General features: G+C 39.7%; 1 protein-coding gene across 1 annotated transcript in view; it reads right to left on the reverse strand.

Annotated features, from left to right (window-relative positions):
* The window catches only part of NKAIN3 (sodium/potassium transporting ATPase interacting 3), a 1,129,849-nt gene that overhangs the window by 468,499 nt on the left and 637,905 nt on the right, over positions 1–23,445 (reverse strand). Inside the window, exons 2-3 of the mRNA XM_073583933.1 lie at positions 19,076–19,213; positions 13,624–13,704 (exon numbers count right to left, since the gene is read on the reverse strand). Of these exons, the coding sequence (XP_073440034.1) occupies positions 13,624–13,704; positions 19,076–19,213 (219 nt within the window). The remainder of the gene's footprint in view (positions 1–13,623; positions 13,705–19,075; positions 19,214–23,445) is intronic.

Genomic DNA, 23,445 nt, shown 5'->3' on the forward strand with positions numbered 1-23,445 from the left:
AGAGGAGAAGTGGCGTTACTATGAGTCAGATCGCAGGGCAGCGATCTTGTCACAAAAAGAAAAAAGTAAAGAAAAAAAAAGCAGGTACACAGGTTAGGGCTAGGGCTAGGGTTAGGGTTAGGGCTAGGGTTAGGGTTAGGGCTAGTGTTAGGGCTAGGGCTGGGATTAAGGTTATGGGTGTGTTGGTGTTAGGTTTGTGGTTAGGGTTATGGTTAGGGCTGAGATTAGGGTTAGGGGTGTGTTGGGGTTAGGGTTGGAATTAGAATTGGGGGTTTCCACTGTTTAGGTACATCAGGGGCTCTGTAAATGCAGTATGATGCCCGTAGACCATTCCATCAAAGTCTGCATTTCAGAACGTCACTACTTCCCTTCCGAGCCCCACTGTGTGCCCAAACAGTAGTTTTCTCCCACATATGGGGTACCAGCGTACTCAGGACAAATTGGACAACAACTATTAGGGTCCAATTTCTCCTGTTACCCTTGTGAAAATAAAAAATTGGGGCTAAAAGATCATTTTTGTGGAAAAAAAATGATTTTTTATTTTCATGGCTCTACGTTATAAACTTCTGTGAAGCACTTGGGGGTTCAAAGTGTTCACGACACATCTAGATAAGTTCTTTAAGGGGTCTAGTTTCCAAAATGGGGTCACTTGTGGGGGGTTTCCACTGTTTAGGTACATCAGGGGCTCTCCAAATGCGACATGGCATCCGATCTCAATTCCAGCCAATTCTGCATTGAAAAAGTCAAACGGCACTCCTTCCGTTCTGAGCTCTGCCGTGTGCTCAAACAGTGGTTTAGCCCCACATATGGGGTATTGGCGTATTCGGGAGAAATTGCACAAAAAATTTTGTGGTTCATTTTCTCTTTTTACACTTGTGAAAATAAAAAAAAATGGTTTTGAAGTAAAATGTTTGTGAAAAAAAGTTAAATGTTTATTTTTTCCTTCCATATTCCATTCATTCATGTGAAGCACCTGAAGGGTTAATAAACTTCTTGAATGTGGTTTTGAGTACATTGAGAGGTGCAGTTTTTAGAATGGTGTCACTTTTGGGTATTTTCTGTCATATTGACCCCCCAAACTCACTTCAAATGTGAGGTGGTCCCTAAAAAAAAATGGTGTTGCAAATTTTGTTGTAAATATGAGAAATCGCTGGTCAACTTTTAACTCTTATAACTTCCTAAAAAAAAAAGTTATGCTTCCAAAATTGTGCAGATGTAAAGTAGACATGTGGGAAATGTTATTTATTAACTATTTTGTGCGATATCACTCTCTGATTTAAGGGCATAAAAATTAAAAGATCGAAAATTGCAAAATTTTCTAAATTTTTGCAAATTTTGATTTTTTTTAACTAATAAGCGCAGATCATATCTAAAAAATTTTACCACCATCATGAAGTACAATATGTCATGAGAAAACAGTGTCAGAATCAGTAGGATCCGTTGAAGCGTTCTAGAGTTATGACCTCATAAAATGACACTGGTCAGAATTGAAAAAATTGGCCCGGTCACGAAGGCAAAAACAGGCTCGGGTGAGAAGGGGTTAAATCACACAGATATTTCACACAAAATACTTAATATGTAACATTTCCCACATGTACAGTGGGGAAAAAAAGTATTTAGTCAGTCAGCAATAGTGCAAGTTCCACCACTTAAAAAGATGAGAGGCGTCTGTAATTTACATCATAGGTAGACCTCAACTATGGGAGACAAACTGAGAAAAAAAAATCCAGAAAATCACATTGTCTGTTTTTTTTCATTTTATTTGCATATTATGGTGGAAAATAAGTATTTGGTCAGAAACAAAATTTCATCTCAATACTTTGTGATATATCCTTTGTTGGCAATGACAGAGGTCAAACGTTTTCTGTAAGTCTTCACAAGGTTGCCACACACCGTTGTTGGTATGTTGGCCCATTCCTCCATGCAGATCTCCTCTAGAGCAGTGATGTTTTTGGCTTTTCGCTTGGCAACACGGACTTTCAACTCCCTCCAAAGGTTTTCTATAGGGTTGAGATCTGGAGACTGGCTAGGCCACTCCAGGACCTTGAAATGCTTCTTACGAAGCCACTCCTTCGTTGCCCTGGCGGTGTGCTTTGGATCATTGTCATGTTGAAAGACCCAGCCACGTTTCATCTTCAATGCCCTTGCTGATGGAAGGAGGTTTGCACTCAAAATCTCACGATACATGGCCCCATTCATTCTTTCATGTACCCGGATCAGTCGTCCTGGCCCCTTTGCAGAGAAACAGCCCCAAAGCATGATGTTTCCACCACCATGCTTTACAGTAGGTATGGTGTTTGATGGATGCAACTCAGTATTCTTTTTCCTCCAAACACGACAAGTTGTGTTTCTACCAAACAGTTACAGTTTGGTTTCATCAGACCATAGGACATTCTCCCAAAACTCCTCTGGATCATCCAAATGCTCTCTAGCAAACTTCAGACGGGCCCGGACATGTACAGGCTTAAGCAGTGGGACACGTCTGGCACTACAGGATCTGAGTCCATGGTGGCGTAGTGTGTTACTTATGGTAGGCCTTGTTACATTGGTCCCAGCTCTCTGCAGTTCATTCACTAGGTCCCCCCGTGTGGTTCTGGGATTTTTGCTCACCGTTCTTGTGATCATTCTGACCCCACGGGGTGGGATTTTGCGTGGAGCACCAGATCGAGGGAGATTATCAGTGGTCTTGTATGTCTTCCATTTTCTAATTATTGCTCCCACAGTTGATTTCTTCACTCCAAGCTGGTTGGCTATTGCAGATTCAGTCTTCCCAGCCTGGTGCAGGGCTACAATTTTGTTTCTGGTGTCCTTTGACAGCTCTTTGGTCTTCACCATAGTGGAGTTTGAAGTCAGACTGTTTGAGGGTGTGCACAGGTGTCTTTTTATACTGATAACAAGTTTAAACAGGTGCCATTACTACAGGTAATGAGTGGAGGAAAGAGGAGACTCTTAAAGAAGAAGTTACAGGTCTGTGAGAGCCAGAAATCTTGATTGCTTGTTTCTGACCAAATACTTATTTTCCACCATAATATGCAAATAAAATGAAAAAAAACAGACAATGTGATTTTATGGATTTTTTTTTCTCAGTTTGTCTCCCATAGTTGAGGCCTACCTATGATGTAAATTACAGACGCCTCTCATCTTTTTAAGTGGTGGAACTTGCACTATTGCTGACTGACTAAATACTTTTTTCCCCACTGTATACTTTACATCAGCACAGTTTTGCAATCAAATTTTTTTTTGTTAGGAAGTTATAAGGGATAAAAGTTAAACAGCTATTTCTCATTTTAACAACACTATTTTGTTTTTTGGGACCACATCACATTTGAAGTCACTTTGAGGTGTCTATATGGAAAATACCAAGTGACACCATTATAAAAACTGCACCCTTCAAGGTGCTGAAGACCATATTCAAGAAGTTTATTAACCCTTCAAGTGCTTCACAGGAATTTTTGCAATGTTTTAAAAAAATGAACTTAACTTTTTTTCACAAAAAAATTACTTCAGATCCAATTTTTTTTTATTTTCCAAAGGGTAACAGGAGAAATTAGACCACAAAAGTTATTGTGCAATTTGTCCTGAGTATGCTGATACCCCATATGTGGGGGAATCACTGTTTGTGCGCATGGCAGGGCTCAGGAGGGAAGGAGAGCCATTTGACTTTTTCAATGCAAAATTGGCTGGAATTGAGATCGGACGCCATGTCACGTTTGGAGAGCCCCTGATGTGCCTAAACAGCGGAAACTCCCCACAATTGACCCCGTTTTGAAAACTATACCCCCCAAGGAACTAATCTAGATGTGTGGTGAAAACGTTGAACCCCCAGGTGTTGCACAAAAGTTTATAAGGCCCGGGCGTGAAAATAAAAAAATAATACTTTTTCCACAAACATGATCTTTTTGTCCCCACTTCATTTTCCCAAAGGTAACAGGAGAAATTGGACCACAAAAATTGTTGTCCAATTTGTCCTGAGTATGCTGATACCCCATATGTTGGGGGGAACCACTGTTTGGGCGCATGGCAGAGCTCAGAAGGGAAGGAGCCCTGTTTGACTTTTTCAAACCAAAATTGGCTGGAATTGAGATCAGATTCCATGTCGCGTTTGGAGAGCCCCTGATGTGCCTAAACAGTGGAAACCTCCCACAAGTGACCCTATTTTGGAAACTAAACCACCTAAGGAAATTATCTAGATGTGTGGTGAGAACTTTGAACCCCCCCAAGTGTTTCACTAAAGGTTGTAATGCCTGGCCGTAAAAAAAACAAAACTTTTTTTCCACAAAAATGATTTTTAACCCCCAATTTTTTATTTTCCCAAGGGTAACAGGAGAAATTGGACCCCAAAAGTTGCTGTCCAATTTGTCCTGAGTATGCTGGTACCCCATATGTGGGAGAAAACTACTGTTTGGGCCCATGGCAGAGCTCGGAAGGGAAGTAGTGACATTTTTGAATTTAGACTTTTTTTCATCAAATATTTATTTAGAGATAGAATATATACTGCTCGAAAAAATAAAGGGCAGTAAATATTGATTTTTTTTATAACTATATATATATATATTTTAAAATACTTTTACAATTATTAACATTTTTTTTTTACTTTTCCCTAACTTTTTTACTTAGTTCCACTACGGGAAAATCATTTTTTGCAGGTTGACAGAGAGTGACTTGCTGATCATGCACTGCGCATGATCAGCAAGTTTACTTAGATAAACTTGGACACATAGGGACCCCGCGTCATGTTGTGGGGTCTCCAATACAAAGGCAGAGGGGCTGTCAGTCACTGTGACGGCTCCCAAATGCTGCAATCTTTTTAGTACCTGGAGGAAACCCATGCAAACAAGGGGAGAACATACAAACTCCTTGCAGATGTTGCCCTTGGTGGGATTTGAACCCAGGACTCCAGCGCTGCAAGGCTAACCACTAAGCCACCGTGCTGCCCACTAAGCCACTGTGTTGTCCATTAACTTATAAGCCACCGTGCTAACTGTCACAGCGCAGGGTCTTACGCGTCTTCCTGCGCACGCTGTCTGGCGCGCTCCTGCCTCTCGGCGCATCCCCGCGCCCGGCCTCCGGCTCCCTCGGCGCCGGGCTCCTGCCCATGGCGCTCAGCCTCCTGGGTAAGCTGACGCGCTAGGCCCCGCCCCCAATATGGCGGCGCCCACCGCTAAATATGGCCGGCGTCAGCTCTGGTAAGACGCCTGATTATCTCTTGCGGTGACGCTGTCCGCAGCTTAGCCCTCTGTGTCCTCAGGCCTCTCTTGTTCTCTGTCTTTGCTGCGTTTAGTACCGTGGTTCTTCCTGCCTAACCTCGGTCTGCCTTTCCTGTGCTCTGCCCTCCCTGGTGCTTTCCCTCCTCTGTCCTGCTTCCTACTTACCTCTCCACGTCTCTGTTTTTTGCCGTACAGCCTGTATTCATTTGTTTGCTTCTTTACATCTACAGCCTCCGTTCTTGTGCACCCCTGGGCCTCTGGTTCCACACCCACTGGGTTACTGCCTCACCCTGTACACTGCCTCCTGCTCTCTTACCTCAGTCGTCCCTTTGGTTCCGGCTGTCGCGGCTCTATCCTCGGGAGGTCTGTCCCTAACACTCCCTGTATAGGGGGTGGTCCTCACCTGGGCACTCGCCTCTGGGGGCTCTGGAGCTGTGACCCAGAGGGTCCACTTCCTGGTACACCTTTACCTTTCCCACCACACCGTAACACTGACCATTAACTTATAACAGAGTACTTCTGGGACTCCGTTATTCTTTCTATCATTTTGATTTAAGAATATTAATGCATGCTGAGCTACTCTTAGTCTCCAATCTAGGGAAACTGCTTGTATAGCCCTAAAAGTAGTGTAAATTTGGTGTTATGAAACAGAGGCCAGGGGGGTAGTCATGGTTGAGAGTGGCAGCACTGGCACACCCTGGCCCTCCGCTCTATTAACACACGGTAGTTCACTCACTTTCAGGGTCCTTTTCCTTTAACACCACACAATGACAGTCAGAGTCCAGGGTCATCTTCTACAAACCAATTTTACTCAGCTCTCCCAGTTTAGTCACATAAACAGCACAAGATTCTTCACAGAATATCACGATTCCGTTCCCAGTACTGTCCCTCACTCCTCCAGAAATATTCGCCGGTCCTGCAGCTTCCTTACTGGTTAGACTAATCCGCTACAGGAGTTTCCCGCCCGCTTCCCTCTCCGAAGGTGAAGATGAGAAATGGCACTTCCATTCCTTACCAGGCCCTAGGCCTCGGACGTTTAGGGTTGTTCCCTCGAAGTTAGCTGCCACCATACTATTGCTACCAAGATATTCCTCCACATTGTGTGAATGTCAGCTCTAAAGGCCCTGGACTGCTGGGCTCCTCATTTTAAATGTTCCCCCCCTGGACACAACTGTCCTGTCCTTGCTCCCGGCTCACACACACACTGACTAACACCAGGAAGCTCTCCCAACTACCCTCTCTTAGCCCCTCCTAACTATCCTAATCCTATTGGTCTACCTAATCCCTATTCTATTCTATTGTGCTCCCCCTACTGGGCTAAAGCCTATACCATCCCTATATCTTGCAACACATAAGCATAAGTACATTTGACATACAAAATACATATGCATATATACATTACGCAAAGTATAAAATATACCAGGGTTGTATGCAAGGAGTGCAGGGCATTAAACTGGCCCCCATACCCCTTACAGTTACATACAGTACTTTAGGTATAAATCCACTATCAGAAAGATTTTGTCAGGACTTTTGATCAGTGGGAGTGCGACGGCTGAAACCTCCACAGATTGATATAATGAAGGGGTAGAAGTATTCATTCTAACACCTCTCCACTCTTATCTCAAGACAAACACATAGAATTTCTATTGAGCCCATCTTGAGCTTTGCAGGAGCACTAGGATATGAATTTCTGATCCTACATTATATTGATTGATGTTGCAATGCAGTATGAAGCGCCAAAGCAAATGCTTCATCAGTACACATATCTAGATACTCAACATATTTCATTATAATAAACATCAGACCGACTGGACTGTAATCAATAAAATAGCTAACAGATACATCAAACAGGACTACTCGTATAAACCACAAAAAAGAAGGTAAGCAGGCAAGCGAAACCTCGTCGTCAATTTTAGATGTTGAGGTTAGGTCTCCTGGTTTGCATATGTCCTGTTTTGTGAAAAGGTTATGTAAACCTATCAGATAATGTGATCTGGTAATAAACTATGTTACAATATCATTGGTGTTAAAGGGGTTGTCCTGTCTAGTGCAAATTTGATGCAAGCCCTACAGCTTGCAGAATCTTATAATAAAACTACTATGTAATAAACACACTGTTAGGATTTGACTCTGTTTTCCGGTTTGAACCGTCATCAAATGAACACTAGTTAGAGGGTTACATAGTCGAGCTCATGTGCTGACTAGTTTCTCATCTGCTTCTCTCACATTGAGAGCAGTGGAGAAACAAATGAGGAACTAGTAGGCACGTGAGTGCAAGTATACAAAATGCTTTTCTGTGATCACGTGATGAACACTCAAACTGGTAACAGAGCCGAATTCTAACAGTTTGCATATTACATGTTGTTAGGTTTTGGCAAGCTGCAGTGCTTGCTGAAAATTTGCACAATGATGAACATCCCATTTACATTGCATAATTGAAATGAGTGTTAACAGGTATGTCCATTTTACAATAATTTGCCCAAAGACCAGATTTATTTTTTTTTAAACAGCCTTACTTATACGATGCACTCCACCACCACCTCTCCACCGCCACCTATTCTTTGCTGACATGGCTGCAGCAGTGACTTCTATTTACTGCAAATTACTGTTGTAGTCAATCACTGGGTAAGTGGTCATGTTGAGGAAGATGCCAAAAGTCAGCTTTTTCTAGTGATTAACTGCAGGGTTGTGTGAGGTAGATGTAATGTCACTGCTGAAGTCATGTCAACAAAGACTGGCAGGTAGCAGTGGAGAGGTGCACTGGAGCGTCAGTAGGTAAATAAAGCTTATTTTGTTATTTTCAAGACGATCAATCCAACTAGCTCCGGTTGTGGCCAAAACTTTCAACTCCCTAGATGAAGGTATATAAGTGTGATCCCCAACCTGGAAAAGATCCCTCAGTTACTGCCAACTATAGACCTCTATTTCTAAATAATGTGGACATTAAAATACAATTGAAAATATTGGCAAATAGGTTAGCCCCTTTACTACCCGCAATAGTAAACACAGACCAGGTGGGATTTGTGCAGGGTCAAGAGGCAAGGGACAATACCATTAAGATGATGCTTATTATCTCTAAGGCTAAATCTAAACCTTTACCCCAAGGTCTCTAATCAGTCGATGCAGAAAAGACTTTTGATAGGGTCCATTGGGGGTTTATGAAAGAGGCGATGTGTAAGTTGGGCATTGGTCCTCATTATCTGCAAAATATCCTTTCTTTATAAGTTAGGGTAAACGGAACATTATCTTCTCCCATTGCGATCTGAAATGGAACCAGACAGGGGTGACCTCTGCTCTATATATCAGTGACGGAACATCTTGCTAATGCAATTAGGAACAATCCTAAAGCCCTAAAGTCGGGATCGCTGGTGTGTCGCTATGTGTGATGGGGTCCTAACATACATGGGATAAATATAGGCTCAGCAAATTACAAAACATCATTATATACAGATGATCTCCTTTTGTGCATACCACAGCCCCAAATCTCTTTACCCTGTGTAATGAAAGAGTTTGATAGATTTAGTTTCTTGAGTAACTTCAAAGTGAATTATTCAAAGTCAGAAGTGTTGAATATTTCACTTTCCAATGAGGAGGTTTACTTAGCAACATCAAACTTTCCTTTCAAATGGCTTGCAGATGCCATTAAATATTTGGGAGTCCTCATTCCTTCTTACCCATCCAAACTTTTCTCTCTTAACTATGAAAAAGTTTTAGACCTAATACTTAAGGACTTCGGATCATATAGCAAAGTGAGATTATCACGGTTCGGAAGAATGAATGCCATTAAAATGGATATACTACAATGATTTCTGTATATTTTTCAGACCACACCTGTATCTCCTCCTCGCAGTTTTTCGATAAGTTTCTTCTGCTATGATAAGATTTGTGTGGGGGAGATCTAGGCCTAGAATTAGTATGCAAACTTTAAGATGTCCTAAAGCATTGGGAGGTGCAGTGCTTCCTAACTTTAAAACATACTTCCAAGCCTCTACCATAGCTCGGTTTATAGATTGGCATTTTTACCCTGTTAAGAAGCAATGGGTTGAGATTGAGCAAGAAGAACGGGAGATACCTTTAAATCACTTGCCGTGGATTCTGTGGACAGAGGCTTCCAGGCTGGGTTGCTTAAATAATTAAACAGTAGAGACACTCAAAATATGGCACACTTTCTGTAAGGGAAAATTTCCCTCTGGGAGTATCAGTCCTCTTATATCACTTTTTTTTACTCCGTCATTTTGCCTGGGTTATTGGAGAGAGACTTTCCGCGGTTGGAGGGCCGTGGAGGACACCTGTATACATGATGTTCTCATTGATGGTAAGTTGCCAGCATTGAATTCTCTGCAGGCTCAGTACCCGTCCAAAGTCCTTTTTTGGTTTGAATATCTACAATTGCAATCTCTTATATCTTCTAAGGGTCTAAACTGCTTATGCCACTTTACACCTTCTTCTTTTGAAAAATTATTTTTACAGAAATCTCCACCTAAACATGTGATTTCAGTTATATACAACTATCTAATCAAAGAGGGATGTGGAGGGGAAATAGACTATCAGTTGGCATGGGAACAGGAACTTGGGGAATCTTTTTCTCAGTTGGAGTGGGAGAGAGGATTGCTATTTACATATAAATTATCAATCGCTTTCCCTGCCCAGGAAAAAACCTATAAAATTATTGCAAGATAGTATTATTACCCCTCAAAATTGCATGCTATTTCTCCATCTGTTCCTGACACATTTTGGCGATGTGGGAGAGATAAAGGTAATATGATTCACATATGGTGGGATTGCAGTAGAATTAAGCCATTCTGGGAAAAGTTTTTTTCGAATCATTCTTTGGTTACAGGTTGAAGTTTAGAGTTCAGCCCTAAGCTTGCTCTTCTTTTTATTTTTCCCTCTTCAATTGATTCTTAAAAGAAAGATAGTCTGATTTTATGTAACTGCAGCACAGTCAGTGATCCCAAGACACTGGAAAACAACTCATACTCCCCTAATGTCGGAATGGTTTGCAGAGATGGTTAATGTTTTGTAGAATGGAGGACGTCACATCCGAAAGCTCTGGACACAGTGATAGTTTTAGGAGATTGTGGAGCAATTGGATCTTGATTCAGGACTCAGTGGACTTTTATAAATTATTCCAAAAGATGGGTCGTTCTCTCGAAGTGTTTCTGAGTTGTTGCTGTGTGCTTAGCTCAAGATTGTCGCCTCATTTCCCTCACCTTTCCCTCCTTCCCTTTCTCCATACCCCTTCTCTCTGTTACCCCCCACTTCTTTCATCCCTCTTTTTCCTCCTAATCCTCCCGCTCTCTCTCAAAAATGTTATTTATTTATTTTTTCTCTTCTCTTTCCCTATTTCTCTTTCTAAACTCTATGTTGGAATTTTCAGAATAATTTTTCATTTGCTGATATTAAAATTTAGGTAGTTTCTTTTTTGCAGCTGCAATATGGAGCGATCTGTTTTTATTTCCAAATGAATATTGTTATCATTACAAGTTTTGTTAAGTCCTGCGTGACGTTTTTGATTACAATATGTTTGGTCGTATGTTATGGGGATTTTGTATTTTTAAAATTGATTAATAAAAACAAACTGATCAAATTCAAGACGATCAAGTCTTTGGACAATTTTATTGTAAAATGGATAACCTCTTTCATTTTTGTGGGTTTTTTTCCCTTTCTTTATTTCAAGAACTATCACTTTTTTTTTCATCGACTTAGCCATAGAAGGGCTTGTTTTCTGCTGGCTTAGTTGTAGTTTTGAATTTCACCATTCACTTTATCTTATAATATGCTGATAATGATCATTTTTTTATTACATTTTCTGAGGACGTGACCAAAATAATAATTCAAAGGATAAGCCAAGACCAAACTGAATGTAGCAATATCTATATACCAAAAAATATAACACAATATATATTTATAAAGATAAATAAATAATATGTGATATATAGCAGCTAGATGGACGAATGGGAGACCATTCAAGATTTAAGAGATACCAAGAAAGACCAACCCGAACTTATGGTCTAAAAAGGGAAGTACGAATACAGCTAGTTATTTGAATAAAATTACCTTTATTAGACAGAAGTGGTAAACGGTAGCGCTATAGCAAAAATGTGACCGTACTTGGATTAAAACAATAATGCCAAGAATCAATGGGTGAAATATATAATACATAATAAGAAAATTTAAAAACAGCGGACCAGAGACTAGTAACAATTAATAAAAGGTCAAAAAGATACACATATGTGTTTCCTATCTGTGAATAAATCTCACATGTTCAAGAAACACTTTAGATTTAGGACACTTCCCAAAAAGGAGAGGGGATGACTGAAAACCATAAATTTAAATAATATTCAAAAGAGTAATAATAAAAAAGTGTTAAAAATGATAATAGCATATAACTGTGTAAAGAAAGAAGAAGGAAGTAGGGGGGCAAGGGGCGGTATAAAAACCAACCAATTGTTGCTATAAACACTGTAAGTACACAAAAATCATGTGAGTTAAATATTCAAAAGTTTAAGGTGCAAAAAATAAGGCAGCACACAAAGGGTAAGGGAAGATATGTCCATAGATGTAATAGTAAAGTTTGAGCAATAGAGGGGTATATACCTTTAAGGCCTGCCGGTCCAAGTACGGCTCACACCCCGACACGCGTTTCGTATTAGAATCCTTCATCAGGGGTAGCGTACAAGCTGAACTGGATGGTTTATATGTGACCATGTATATAGCTGGTAGGACGAGGCCAGAGTGGAAGCGGCGCATGCGCCGCCAGGAGGACCCGGAAGTCCACAGTGACCAGCAGCACAGAAGCAAATACTCCGTGTTGCCAAAGACACATGGACGCGAGATGCTATAGTGTTATTCAAAAATTATACTTGTAGTGTTTTGATTTTTTTATTGATATTACATTTACTGTATGGGTTAAATATTGAAAAAATCTTGATAGTGCGGACTCTTATGAAAGTGGTTATATTAAATTTGTCTATTTTTCATTCTTTTGGTGTTTTCCAACTGGGAAAAGAGTTTTGATTTAAACTTCCATTTTTTTTCTTTTTTCTTACATTTATTAAAAATATTTAAACAGGTCCTTAGGGGACTTGAGCCTGCAACTACTATATTTATACATTGAAATATGCTACAATCGTCTATAAAAAGAGTAGAAAGATGGAGGAGAAGACGCCTCCAATAAGTAACCCATGGTAGCCTCATTTGTTCCCTGTGGTTGCATCATGCAGGGTGGGGTGATGAATATTATTACTTACGCCCCTAAAGCATGTCAAACCAATCAAATGTTGCAGTCAGAGTTTGACAGTGCTATGTGGGTGGTTAAACATTAACAAAAGGCAGGTGCTGGCTGAATAATATGGCTGTGTGGCTTCACTTCATACTTAATGATCACTTCCTAGAAGGGGTTATGGTTAGCATTCCTACCATCTCTCTCTTAAAATGTATCTGGAATTTGCTTTCAGAAATGTTGGTAAAAGCTATGGCATTGTCACTCTTTCAAAAATAGAAAATCAAAACAAGGAAATGTCCCAAAAATGTTACAATTAAGCTGGAGCAAAAGTTGGGAGTAAAAAAAAACATATAGAAGACACATGCTAAGGCCAGTAGGTGCTGTCTCAGCTATGCAGACTATCTGGTATAAATGTTACCAAAACATTACCAAAATATATTTCTATTGGAAATATCTAAAGACTCATATATCCAAAACAATACAGTTGAAAATCAATACATACCTTGTTTCTATAGTCTAATTTAAAGGAATGGTCTCACCCAAATTCTAGGCATCTGGCACATCTTAGTGTTTCCACTGGAATGACAGCATTGTATCTGCCTAACATCATCCTTTCACGGACCAGAAGGCCATAGTGTCCAACTCAAAGACCACCTCCCTTTCATATACAATACAGAATTGAGTTATATATTGATTTATAACTGTATTGTTTTGGAAACATGAGTCTTCACGTATGTTGGTAACTCTGAAGATGTCAAAGACGTTGGAAAAAAATGTCAAAATTTAAAGCGTTATACAGCCTTAAAAAATTAATAAATGATCTTCCCCTCAATTCATTAGGCAAATGTGGTCTTAGTGACTGGCAGTGTGTGGTGATAAGGAAAAGGTTTCATGAATATTGACTATTAAATCACTGGTTTGAATAAACCGATGTCCATATTGCGCATCCGTAGACTTTTTACCAATCAGGGCTAGGTGTTTAGGTCACTCTCTGTCCTTTCTGAGTAATATAGGATTTTTTTGAAAGAATCATCCCTGATGTTTCCAACAATATACTGTACAATCACAATACCTTTTTATTCCAGTGACAGGTACGCTTTTTAATAATGGCAATGTCCAATCCCTTCCATGATCATATGGATCAAAATGCATTGATTACTTCTCATTTTAATAGTAGCTTCCTCTTACCTTAGAGAGTCCTCCTACTTCCAAGTAGAAACAGATGACAAATACATTCCACGCCACCCAAAATGCCGTCCAGACTGTGTACTGAAGAGGAAAAATATATATTCATGAAAAAAAAGTTACAAGCAAAATGACACTCTTTCTTTAATTGGAGTCACTAGAGATTTAGCGGAGGCTGTCTGTCAATAGAGAATGTGAATGTGAACATCCTACTGTAAGAGCAAAGAGTGATTCAAAAATGGAAATGACATCAGTTTCACTAAGTACAGCTATTTTATAATTCTATCTAGTGGCAACCATCATGGAATTTCATTTTTGGTGGGTTTTCCACCTTTGTCATGGATAATTATCCTCACACACCAAAATGGTTATTGGTTGAAGGGTATTTGTCCAAGCCAAAAGATATATATTTAGTAGTCTAGAAAGACATTTCCCACTGCTCAGTTATAATTAGTCTAGCACAGCTTCTTACTTTTAAAAATAACAAATTCTTTGAGAAAATAATAGTTTAGGATGAGGAAATCTGCCAAAATTCGAATTCAGCAAATTCATTTGAATTCGGCCAGGATATTTGGTTCGCACCAGCTTTATGTAATGGATATTGAATTGCCAGTAATAGATGTTTATTATGCTCCGAAGTCTTTCAAGTCCCCAGAGGAAAATAATGGGTAAGAAAATAATAATTAATGAAATAAAACATTATACTCACCTTGCACCTCATATGTCCTTGTGCCGCAGCTCAGCACCCAGTTGGGTGCTAGCTTGATTTTTCCTTTTGGCAGCATTATTTACTTCTGTCTTCATGCCTCAATACCTCTGGTGCTGACTAGGCCTCAAGCAACATTATAACGCCACTTGAGGCATGGTCAGTCGGGAAGGAATTAGCGTGAAAACTGCAGCCATAGGGTAAAAGTACAGAACCAGGCTGTGAGCTGCTGCACCAGAACAATAGAGTACCAAGGTTAGTGTATAATTTTAACCCCTTCCAGCAGCCAGTTTGTTTGCTTCAAGCAAATCAAATCTCAAAAATTTGGGTTGCTGTCAAATTCAGTTTTTTTTATAAATTTGAATCAAATTTGATTTGCCTTTGAATTCATTCATCTCTAGTTATTTTTTATTTTATTATTATTATCATTTATTATTATTGTGTCATTTATTCTATGGTGCTTTCCATGTGAAAAGGGGTATACATAACAAAATACAAGTACAGTAAAATAATCTTTGAACAATACAAGTCACTGACTGGTACAGGAGGAGAGAGGACCCTGCCCGAAAGGGCTCACAGTCTAAAAGGGATGGGTGAGGATACAGTAGGTGAGGGGAGAGCTGGTCATGCAGTGGTATAGTGGAATGAGGGTTACTGCAGGTTGTACGCTTGTTGGAAGAGGTGGGTCTTCAGATTCCTTTTGAAGATTTCCACAGTAGGCAAGAATCTGATATGTTGAGGTAGAAATTTTCAGAATAGGGGGATATTTAGGAGAAATCTTGTGTGCGATTGCAGGAAGAAAAGTTAAGAGGAGAGTAGAGAAGGAGATCTTGTGAAGATGGGAGGTAGAGTGCAGGTAAGCATTGGGAGACTTGGTCACAGATGTATGGAGGAGGCAGGATGTGAATGGTTTTGTATGTCATGGTTAGGGTTTTGAACTGGATTCTCTCGGTAATGGGAAGCCAGTGGAGGGATTGACAGAGGGAAGAGGCTGGGGAAAAGGTGGGGGAAAGGTGGATTAGTTGGGCAGTAGAATTTAGGATAGATTGGAGTGTTGGGAGAGTTTTAGAGGGGAGGCCTTAAAGCAGGAGGCTGCAGTAGTTGAGGCAGGATATGATGAGGCCATGCACAATTATTTTTGCAGATTCTTGATAAGGAATGTGCAGATTTGGGAAAAAATTTTGATTTGGTGTCAATAGGAAGTGGAAAGGACTTGGATATGTGGTTTGAAGAAGAGATCAGAGTCAAGGGTTACTCCGAGGCAGAGAGCTTGAAGGACTGGGGAGAGTGAGCAGCCATTGACTTTGATGGATAGGTCTGTTGGGGGTTGTTGAGTGAGATGGGAGAAAGATGATGAATTCTGTTATATCCTTGTTAAACTTTTGAAATCTAGTAGAGAAAAAGGATGAAATTGCCAACAGACATTGTGTGATTCTTGTTAGTTAGGAGGTGATATCAGGTCCAGAAAGGTAGATCTGTGTGTCATAGTTATAATATTATAACTATGAAACACAGTTATAACATTATAAATAATATAGTTATATATAGTTATAGTATTTTTTGTAAAGAGACAATAAGATTCGATCAATCCTTTTAGTAAGTGATATCACTTAAATACATTAAATGGTTTATATAAAATAGAGTAAATTAAATTCACATTGTTAAATATTTCTACGCAATTGATAACAGATAATGCAATTTTCCCTTGTAGTTAAAAGCTAAATCAACTTATAGAAATAAGGCAGTTATTCAATCAAGTTATTATCCAGCATTTTTGCTAAACCACATCACTTTGCAATGGCTAAAACTTTTACCATTTTGATAGAAATCATTTTTGGATTGATGTTATTACAATTTCAGGTCGTCCAAATAGTTAAAAAAGTCCACTTTTGCACATTATTTATAATTTCTTTTTTTGATACACACTCTGACTCTGATCCCACATTTTGAATTGAGTATATACATATTCAGTATGTATATACAGTATACTAAATTATATTTGCAGGGTTTTTGGTCAGGGTTACAGATATGGATATAGTTTTTCATTCTTTTATCTTTTTTATTTTTATATTACAACTATTTGACTTTTTATCTATTTTTTAACATTTCAATTTTCATACAATGTGTATTTTAAAAAGTATAAAACAAGACCTTTGCGATGCATAGTAATTGTGCACATACAAAAGCTTTTCCTTGTAATGTAGCTACAGAAGCGATAGCAGCCCCAGTTACAAGTCAAAACCCTGTATACTCTGACAAAGCAACCACAAGGAAAGCGTTCTAAAATTTGCTTCTGTCTTTTTTATTGTGTGGATTCACATTAGAACATATAAAGTTAAAGGGCTTGTCTACTTTTTGGGCATCCTTTTCTCATTGTCAAATGTTTCACCCTTGTAAAATAACAATACTGATATTCACCTCAGGTGCTGGTGCAGTTCCAGCGGTGTCGCCACTGGCTCTCTCAGGAGTTTCGTGACATTATGTCATGCGATCCCTGCAGCATTGGCTCCACTTTCCTCGCCTTTGGACAAATGACATACATTTGGAAGAAATAAGACAGCAGCAGCTCTGACTTCCTACAGATGTGTGTGATTTGTCCAAAGGAGAGGGGAGTAGAGTCAGCACTGATTTGCTGCAGGGATCACATGACATAATGCCACAAGATCCCCAGGAGAACTAATACCAACACCGCTGGAATAGTGATAGTGTCAGAACTGGAGATTAATATAAGTGTTATTATTTTACAAGGGTGAAACACAAGAACGCAGAAGGGGTTGTCCGAGTAGTGGACAACTCTTTTTAGGCACAATTGTTTATATGTCACATTTTACTAGCAAGAAAAAGTAGGGTGTCATTCAATGCTAGCATTGATTCACTTTTGTTAATGGATGGCATCAGGACAATATCATAAAATTAATACCATAAGGATATTGCAGTATATGCTTGTTGTATGATGTGGAAGTATCATACAACACCCATTGACATCCATTATAAAAACAATATGGGATGCTTCTATACTGAAAAGCATCATCTATATCTCTATATATAAAAATGAATGTATGTGTGTATCACCAACCAATCACGAAGCATCTTTCATTTCACCAGAGCTGTTCAAAAGAAGCTAAGCTGTGACTGGTTGCTATGACCAACAGTTTTCCTTGCAACCAATCACTAAGCATCTCTCATTTCACCAGAGCTGGTTAAAAGAAGCTGAGCTGTGATTGGTTGCTATGAGCAAGTTTTCCCACTTGACAACACCTCAGCAGACACTGACATGGTGGGAGAAATCTAGCATCCCCGGAAACATAAGCTCCCAGCCATCGTCTATCCCCCAGAAAGGAGCAGTGAGTACATGACAGAAATGAATCCCCCCTCCTGTGTGGTATCATTAAGTGACACACATGAATGTAGGAAAGTGCACATATTAAATGTTATGTGGATTTAATATTTTCTCACAGACACTTTTATGCATTATTGATGTGTTACTGTGCTCTGATGCTGTGAGTTTTTTTTAAAGTGTTACTTTCCCCATAATTCACCTGAATATACCCATATAACATGTAATGCTTTTCCCATAACAACCCATTAAATATGATACTATGCTGCATACAGATGCTGTACATCCATGAGCAACTCAGCCGGACAAATTACAAGTTGATGGTGCATGAAAATGTGTGTGAAGGTTTATCTACTGTACTAATGTATAAGGTTTGTGCTTGTCCATTGCATGACTGTGATATTTATGGTGGCAGATAAGTGAGAATATCAGCCTGACCAGTTGAAAACCTGGGATCTTAGTGAACCATGTTTCTGTGCAATTTCACTATTCTACTTTTACTGGCTCTGACAGGATGATGTGGGATATTAGGGGTACTAGTCCGGTGGCTCTGGCTGACGGGATGATGTGGGATATTATAGTGAATGTGGCTATGCGGAGTGGGCGGGGCTCTACACTCAGCTATATATATATATTTATAGATATAATCATTACAATTTGTTATAACTAACCGTAGTTAGTTACTATGCCCGGGCAGCGCCGGGCTCTTCAGCTAGTAGTTAATAAAACAAACACGTTCAACATATATCCTGGGATCATTGTGTGCTAAAAGTATGCTGTAATCTCAGGGAGCATAGCACCAAAGACAAGACTTCACAAACGTCTACTTTATCTACAATGGTGATATCTGGCCCTCACTTTGTCAGAATTAAGGCCCTTTTACATTTAGCGATGCACCAGCGATCCGACCAGCGATCCCACCCGGTCAGGATCGCTGGTACATCGCTAAATGATCGCTAGTGAGCTGTCACACAGGAAGATCTCACAGCGATGCAGCAGCGACGCAGCGCACGATACTCACCTTTCACACACAGCGATCCTGACGTCCTCCCGCCCGTGTCCAGCGTCGCTCGTCGTCACAGCAGGAAGTCTCAGCAGGAAGCGCCCGACGAGAAATGGAGCCGGACATTCTCGCGCGATCAGCGATGGACAGCGGGGGAGCCGGTCGCTGGTAAGTATCACACATAGCGATATCGCTAGCAATATCGCTATAACGTCACAAAACAAGTGACGTTTTAGTGATATTGCTAGCGATATCGCTTAGTGTAAAACCCCCTTTAAACATATTAATAGATAAAAATAACCTTATAAAATAAGAAAAAAATACAATTATGTGAAACTACAACTTTTTTTAACAATTTTTTTTCTTTATTTTGGTATGTAGAATAGTAAAAAAAATATTTGAAACTTACCACTACTATGTATCTCGGTCTGTACTGTATAGTGCCAAACAATCCCAATATAACAACTATAATATGAAGAAAATTTGCAAGGATTGGTGCCCACTGGTATCCAAGAAAGTCAAATATTTGCCTTTCCAATGCTGCCAACTGTAAAAAAAAAAAAATGGAATAATGAAAACTGTGAAATTAAGGAAAGCTAAGTGAAATATTTGTTTTGGTTACTCACAGTCATGTGATATAACTAGAAGTTCATATCATATAGGTGATACATGGAACACAATAATAAAATATGTATTGGGCACCACATAGTGGTGGCTGCTGACAGTACAAAAGTGTTAAATGGTGGTGATTCACTTTAAATGAAACCTGCCACCATGTTTTTCCTATATGAAGTAAATCCAGTACCTGTAAACTCTCATAAACAACATTCTGTGAAGAAAGAATCTGGCATTCATCGAGTTGCAAAAAAATAATATCAGATAGGATTTTTCTTGAATAGGCATTCCCCACAGCTCTGTCACATGCAGTGTACCATATGCGATACGCCTGAAGAAGGTCCTTTGGACAGAAAAGTCACTGATTTTGGATTGCTTTGCTAAGTAAATCTGATATTATTTTTCTGCAACTCAGTGAGTGCCAGATTCTTTCTTCAATGGGTATATGGAGTGATATCCTACCCTGGCACCATACTTTATACAGAGTGACTACATATAGAGCATTCTAATATGTGGTATATATGCCCCCAATATGGCCATCAAGACAAGAAAAAGACCTTTTAGTATACTAGTCTACAGGGCGGTCTGGTCCAATGGGCATTACAGGTCTTGATCCGGTGCCTCCTCTCTTCTTGCAAATGACGTCCTCCTTCCCTACTGTGTGTGGATGACGTGTCTTACGTCATCCACACAGTGTCCAGCATTGCACTTCTGGGCAGGCGTACTCCTCTATGTCCTGTCGAGGACAGAGCAAAGTACTGCAGTGCGCATGCGCAGGAAAGCCAAAGAGGGTTGGCGCACATGCGCTGCAGTACTTTACTCTGCTCTCAACAGGGCAGAGTAAAGTACTCATAAGCAGGAGCGCAATGCTGGACACTGTGTGGATGACGTAGCAGAGAAGGATGGATGAGTATAATAAAAGGTATATTTCTCATCTTGCAGGCAGGATGGGGGGCATATATACAGCATATTGGAATGTTATATACAAGGGTTTACGGCACATGGAAAAAAACCTGGTGACAGGTCCCTCTATCAACACATTGGTGAAATAAATATCCAGGTTAAAGACGTTTTCCAGCAAATGTATTATTATGACCAGCTATTATGAAAGAATAAACCAGTAGACAAGGTAATGATTGTACATGTTCTGTAAAGATGTACCAGCTCCATCTGATTTGGGAGCTATTTGCACAGTGTAGCTCTTTAGTTTGACACACAAGCAAGGTTAGGCTACTTTCACACATCAGTTTTTTGCCGTCAGGCAGGATCCGGCTATTTTTAGAAAAAACGGATACGGCATAAATTTTGGAGAACTGAAGAAACGGATCCGTTTTTCTGCCGGATCCGTCTAGCAGGTTATATCTGTTTCCTGGGGGCTGGCCAATTGGATCTGAGCATGCGCAGACTTAAAAAATGGATCCGGTGGCTGGATCTGTCTTTTTCTGAATCCGGTGCATTCCGGCGCCCATAGACTTTCATTGTGGCAAAAAGCCGGAAGCGTCGGATCCGGCGCTTCCGGCTTTTTCGCCGGAGACAAAAAACGTTACAGTAGCCGTTTTTTCCAGACGCCGGAATGAGACAAGTAGCCGGATCCGGCAAAAAACGGATGAAACGCAATGCTATGCGGCGCAATCCGGTGCTAATGCAAGTCAATGGGGAAAAACTGGATCCGGCATTGCATTTTGCTGGATCCGGTTTTACAAAAAAAAGCCGGATCGCGCCTGACGGCGAAAAACTGATGTGTGAAAGAGGCCTTAGACAACCCCTTTAACATGATACCAAGATAAATATTTTGGAAAGACCACTCTATTGTCAAAGACTTTAGATATATTCTTCTTGTGTATCAGCATTGAAACACTTGGAATTTAATTAGGCTCTTTGCCACTGATAAAAACACTATTTATTCCCAAAGTGAATATGACTCTGTGCAAAGTGATTCCGGTTCATTACAGCAGTCATTAAACACAAAATAATTTAACGGCATAAATATTCACCTCTGTCTCTATGACAGACCTACGCTGTAAATCGTGGCAGGAGCAGCCAATTAGTCTGAGAGGTCACGTAGTTAGTCAAACAGCGTTTTAAGTCATTGTGGTATAAATACCGCTTAACAAGATGTAGAAAGTGATATTTAGTTTTCTACTGAAAATGACAACATGAACTCCAAAGAATATTCCAAATAATCCCAAAATATACCTGAAATGTACCAATCAGGAGATGGAAACAATTTTTAAAAATCAGTTAAAAAATTTTTCTCATCCTTCCATTTGCCATCACTTTACGATCAGTAAGGTCCAGTCTCTGGGATTCCACCAACGTTGAGAATGAAGGGGAAGTAGTACTGCCTTAGTACCAAATAACTGCAACACAAGGAGAATATGGCACACTAGTAGACCTTTCTCAAGCACTATGAGGGTGGACACTATGCCGGACTTTTGTCAAGGTCCCCCTTACTCTTTGTAAGGAATATCTGAATATTCACATGTACCTTTACATGCATATTCACAATACACATATATGGTAAATGAAAAATATGCACTACACATGTATATGCACAGTACAAACATGCACATAATCATATGCAAAATATGCACATATATGCACATCACACTTTTATGATGCACTTGATTAGATGACCAGATAATTTTTTGTTCAATCATTTAGAATTGTATCAGCCATAATTTCACTATACAAGTTATTCTTTTTTGTGAGATGAGTTGTAGGTTTTTAGGTGCCATTTTGTAAGCTTCACATTTTGTGTTTACTTTTTTATGGGTTTAATGGACAAAATAACAATCACAACATGTGTTTATTTTATAGGTTGTTATGATTACAAGGATACCAAATATGTCTATGCAGATTTTTAACATTTATTTTAAAAAGTGTATTAAAAACGTGATTATTTACTTAATTACTTTATAGAAAATTTGTAGAAAAAAAGCATGACTTTTATATTACCCTTAATATACAGGTGTATAGAGATGTACTGTATATTAAAAATATGTCTGCAATTAAGAATACTATTTAGGTCTTTAGGCAGAGAAACTCGACCTATACAAAGCGGTGCAATCAACCTACACAACCTATACATAGCAGTGCAACTCACTTGCTTGCAATGCGAGAGGTCATGAGGTTGATTCCTGGGAAAGACAACACTTCAAGAAAAACAGTTAGTGAAATACATACATAAAAGCATCTAAAAACAGACAATGTTCTGAATTAAAAGAGAGCTCTACAGTATAGATAACAGAATGATCACTAGATCCTTGCAGTGTGATTAGGCTCCCCTGTGCGAGGGATTTGGCCAACATCTTTATCCACGTCCCTAACCTCCCTGCTACGGTACCCCTGACTGTACATGTGTTTTGTGGGGACTTGTTGCTTACTCCTTTTCAGGCTACAAGTGTTAAGGTGGAATGGAGACCTCATGTTGACATGATAAATTAGGGAGGCCAACCACAGTTATAAGAAGTTAACAAGAGCTTTATTGAAATTCTCGTGACTATTCTCCAACAATTGGTAAGTAGCATGCATTTCTTTCACAAATTTTTTCTGCCTAAGGCAGAGGCTCATATTTTAGTTGCTCTACATACGGCATAACGATGATGTTCAGTACAGCTGCAGAATTACAGAGTATTTGTTGTCCCACTGCTATTATCCCACACTATGATGCAGTACTCCGTGCTCCTCCTGGTTAGACAAAGATCAACTTAATCCTCCAGGACTGGTTGAACACGTTGTTGATAGCCAACTTCTCACTAGCTGCCTACGGGAATCTCGCCTCCGTCAGCTCTATTTAATGCCACTGCAGGTACTCACAGAAAGTGATGAATCTTCCATGTGTATTTGTCACATTGCTCAGTGTGAATCACTGTGACTTCCTTTCTACCTCTGTACTCTGGCCATTAGATGGCAACTGGCTTCTGTAACACCATTCTGTACTTTAACCCTTTGATTCTTTATCGCAGCACAATTTCTACTTGTGGCCTGTAACTATCTGTTGGCAGCGGATTATTCAGTATACTCTCCAAGCGTGTGTCAACAGAGCTTCTTTATTCAGGAACAATCAGGAACAATATATGATAAGCTTAATAGATCCAGAATAAATAATTTGTGTGTCTCTATCTGTGCAGCATCTACAGCAGACTGCTTCTCTCATACTCA

Source organism: Dendrobates tinctorius, unplaced genomic scaffold (assembly GCF_039654945.1).
Source record: "Dendrobates tinctorius isolate UK_male_01 unplaced genomic scaffold, ASM3965494v1 ptg000082l, whole genome shotgun sequence".
NCBI lineage: Eukaryota > Metazoa > Chordata > Amphibia > Anura > Dendrobatidae > Dendrobates > Dendrobates tinctorius.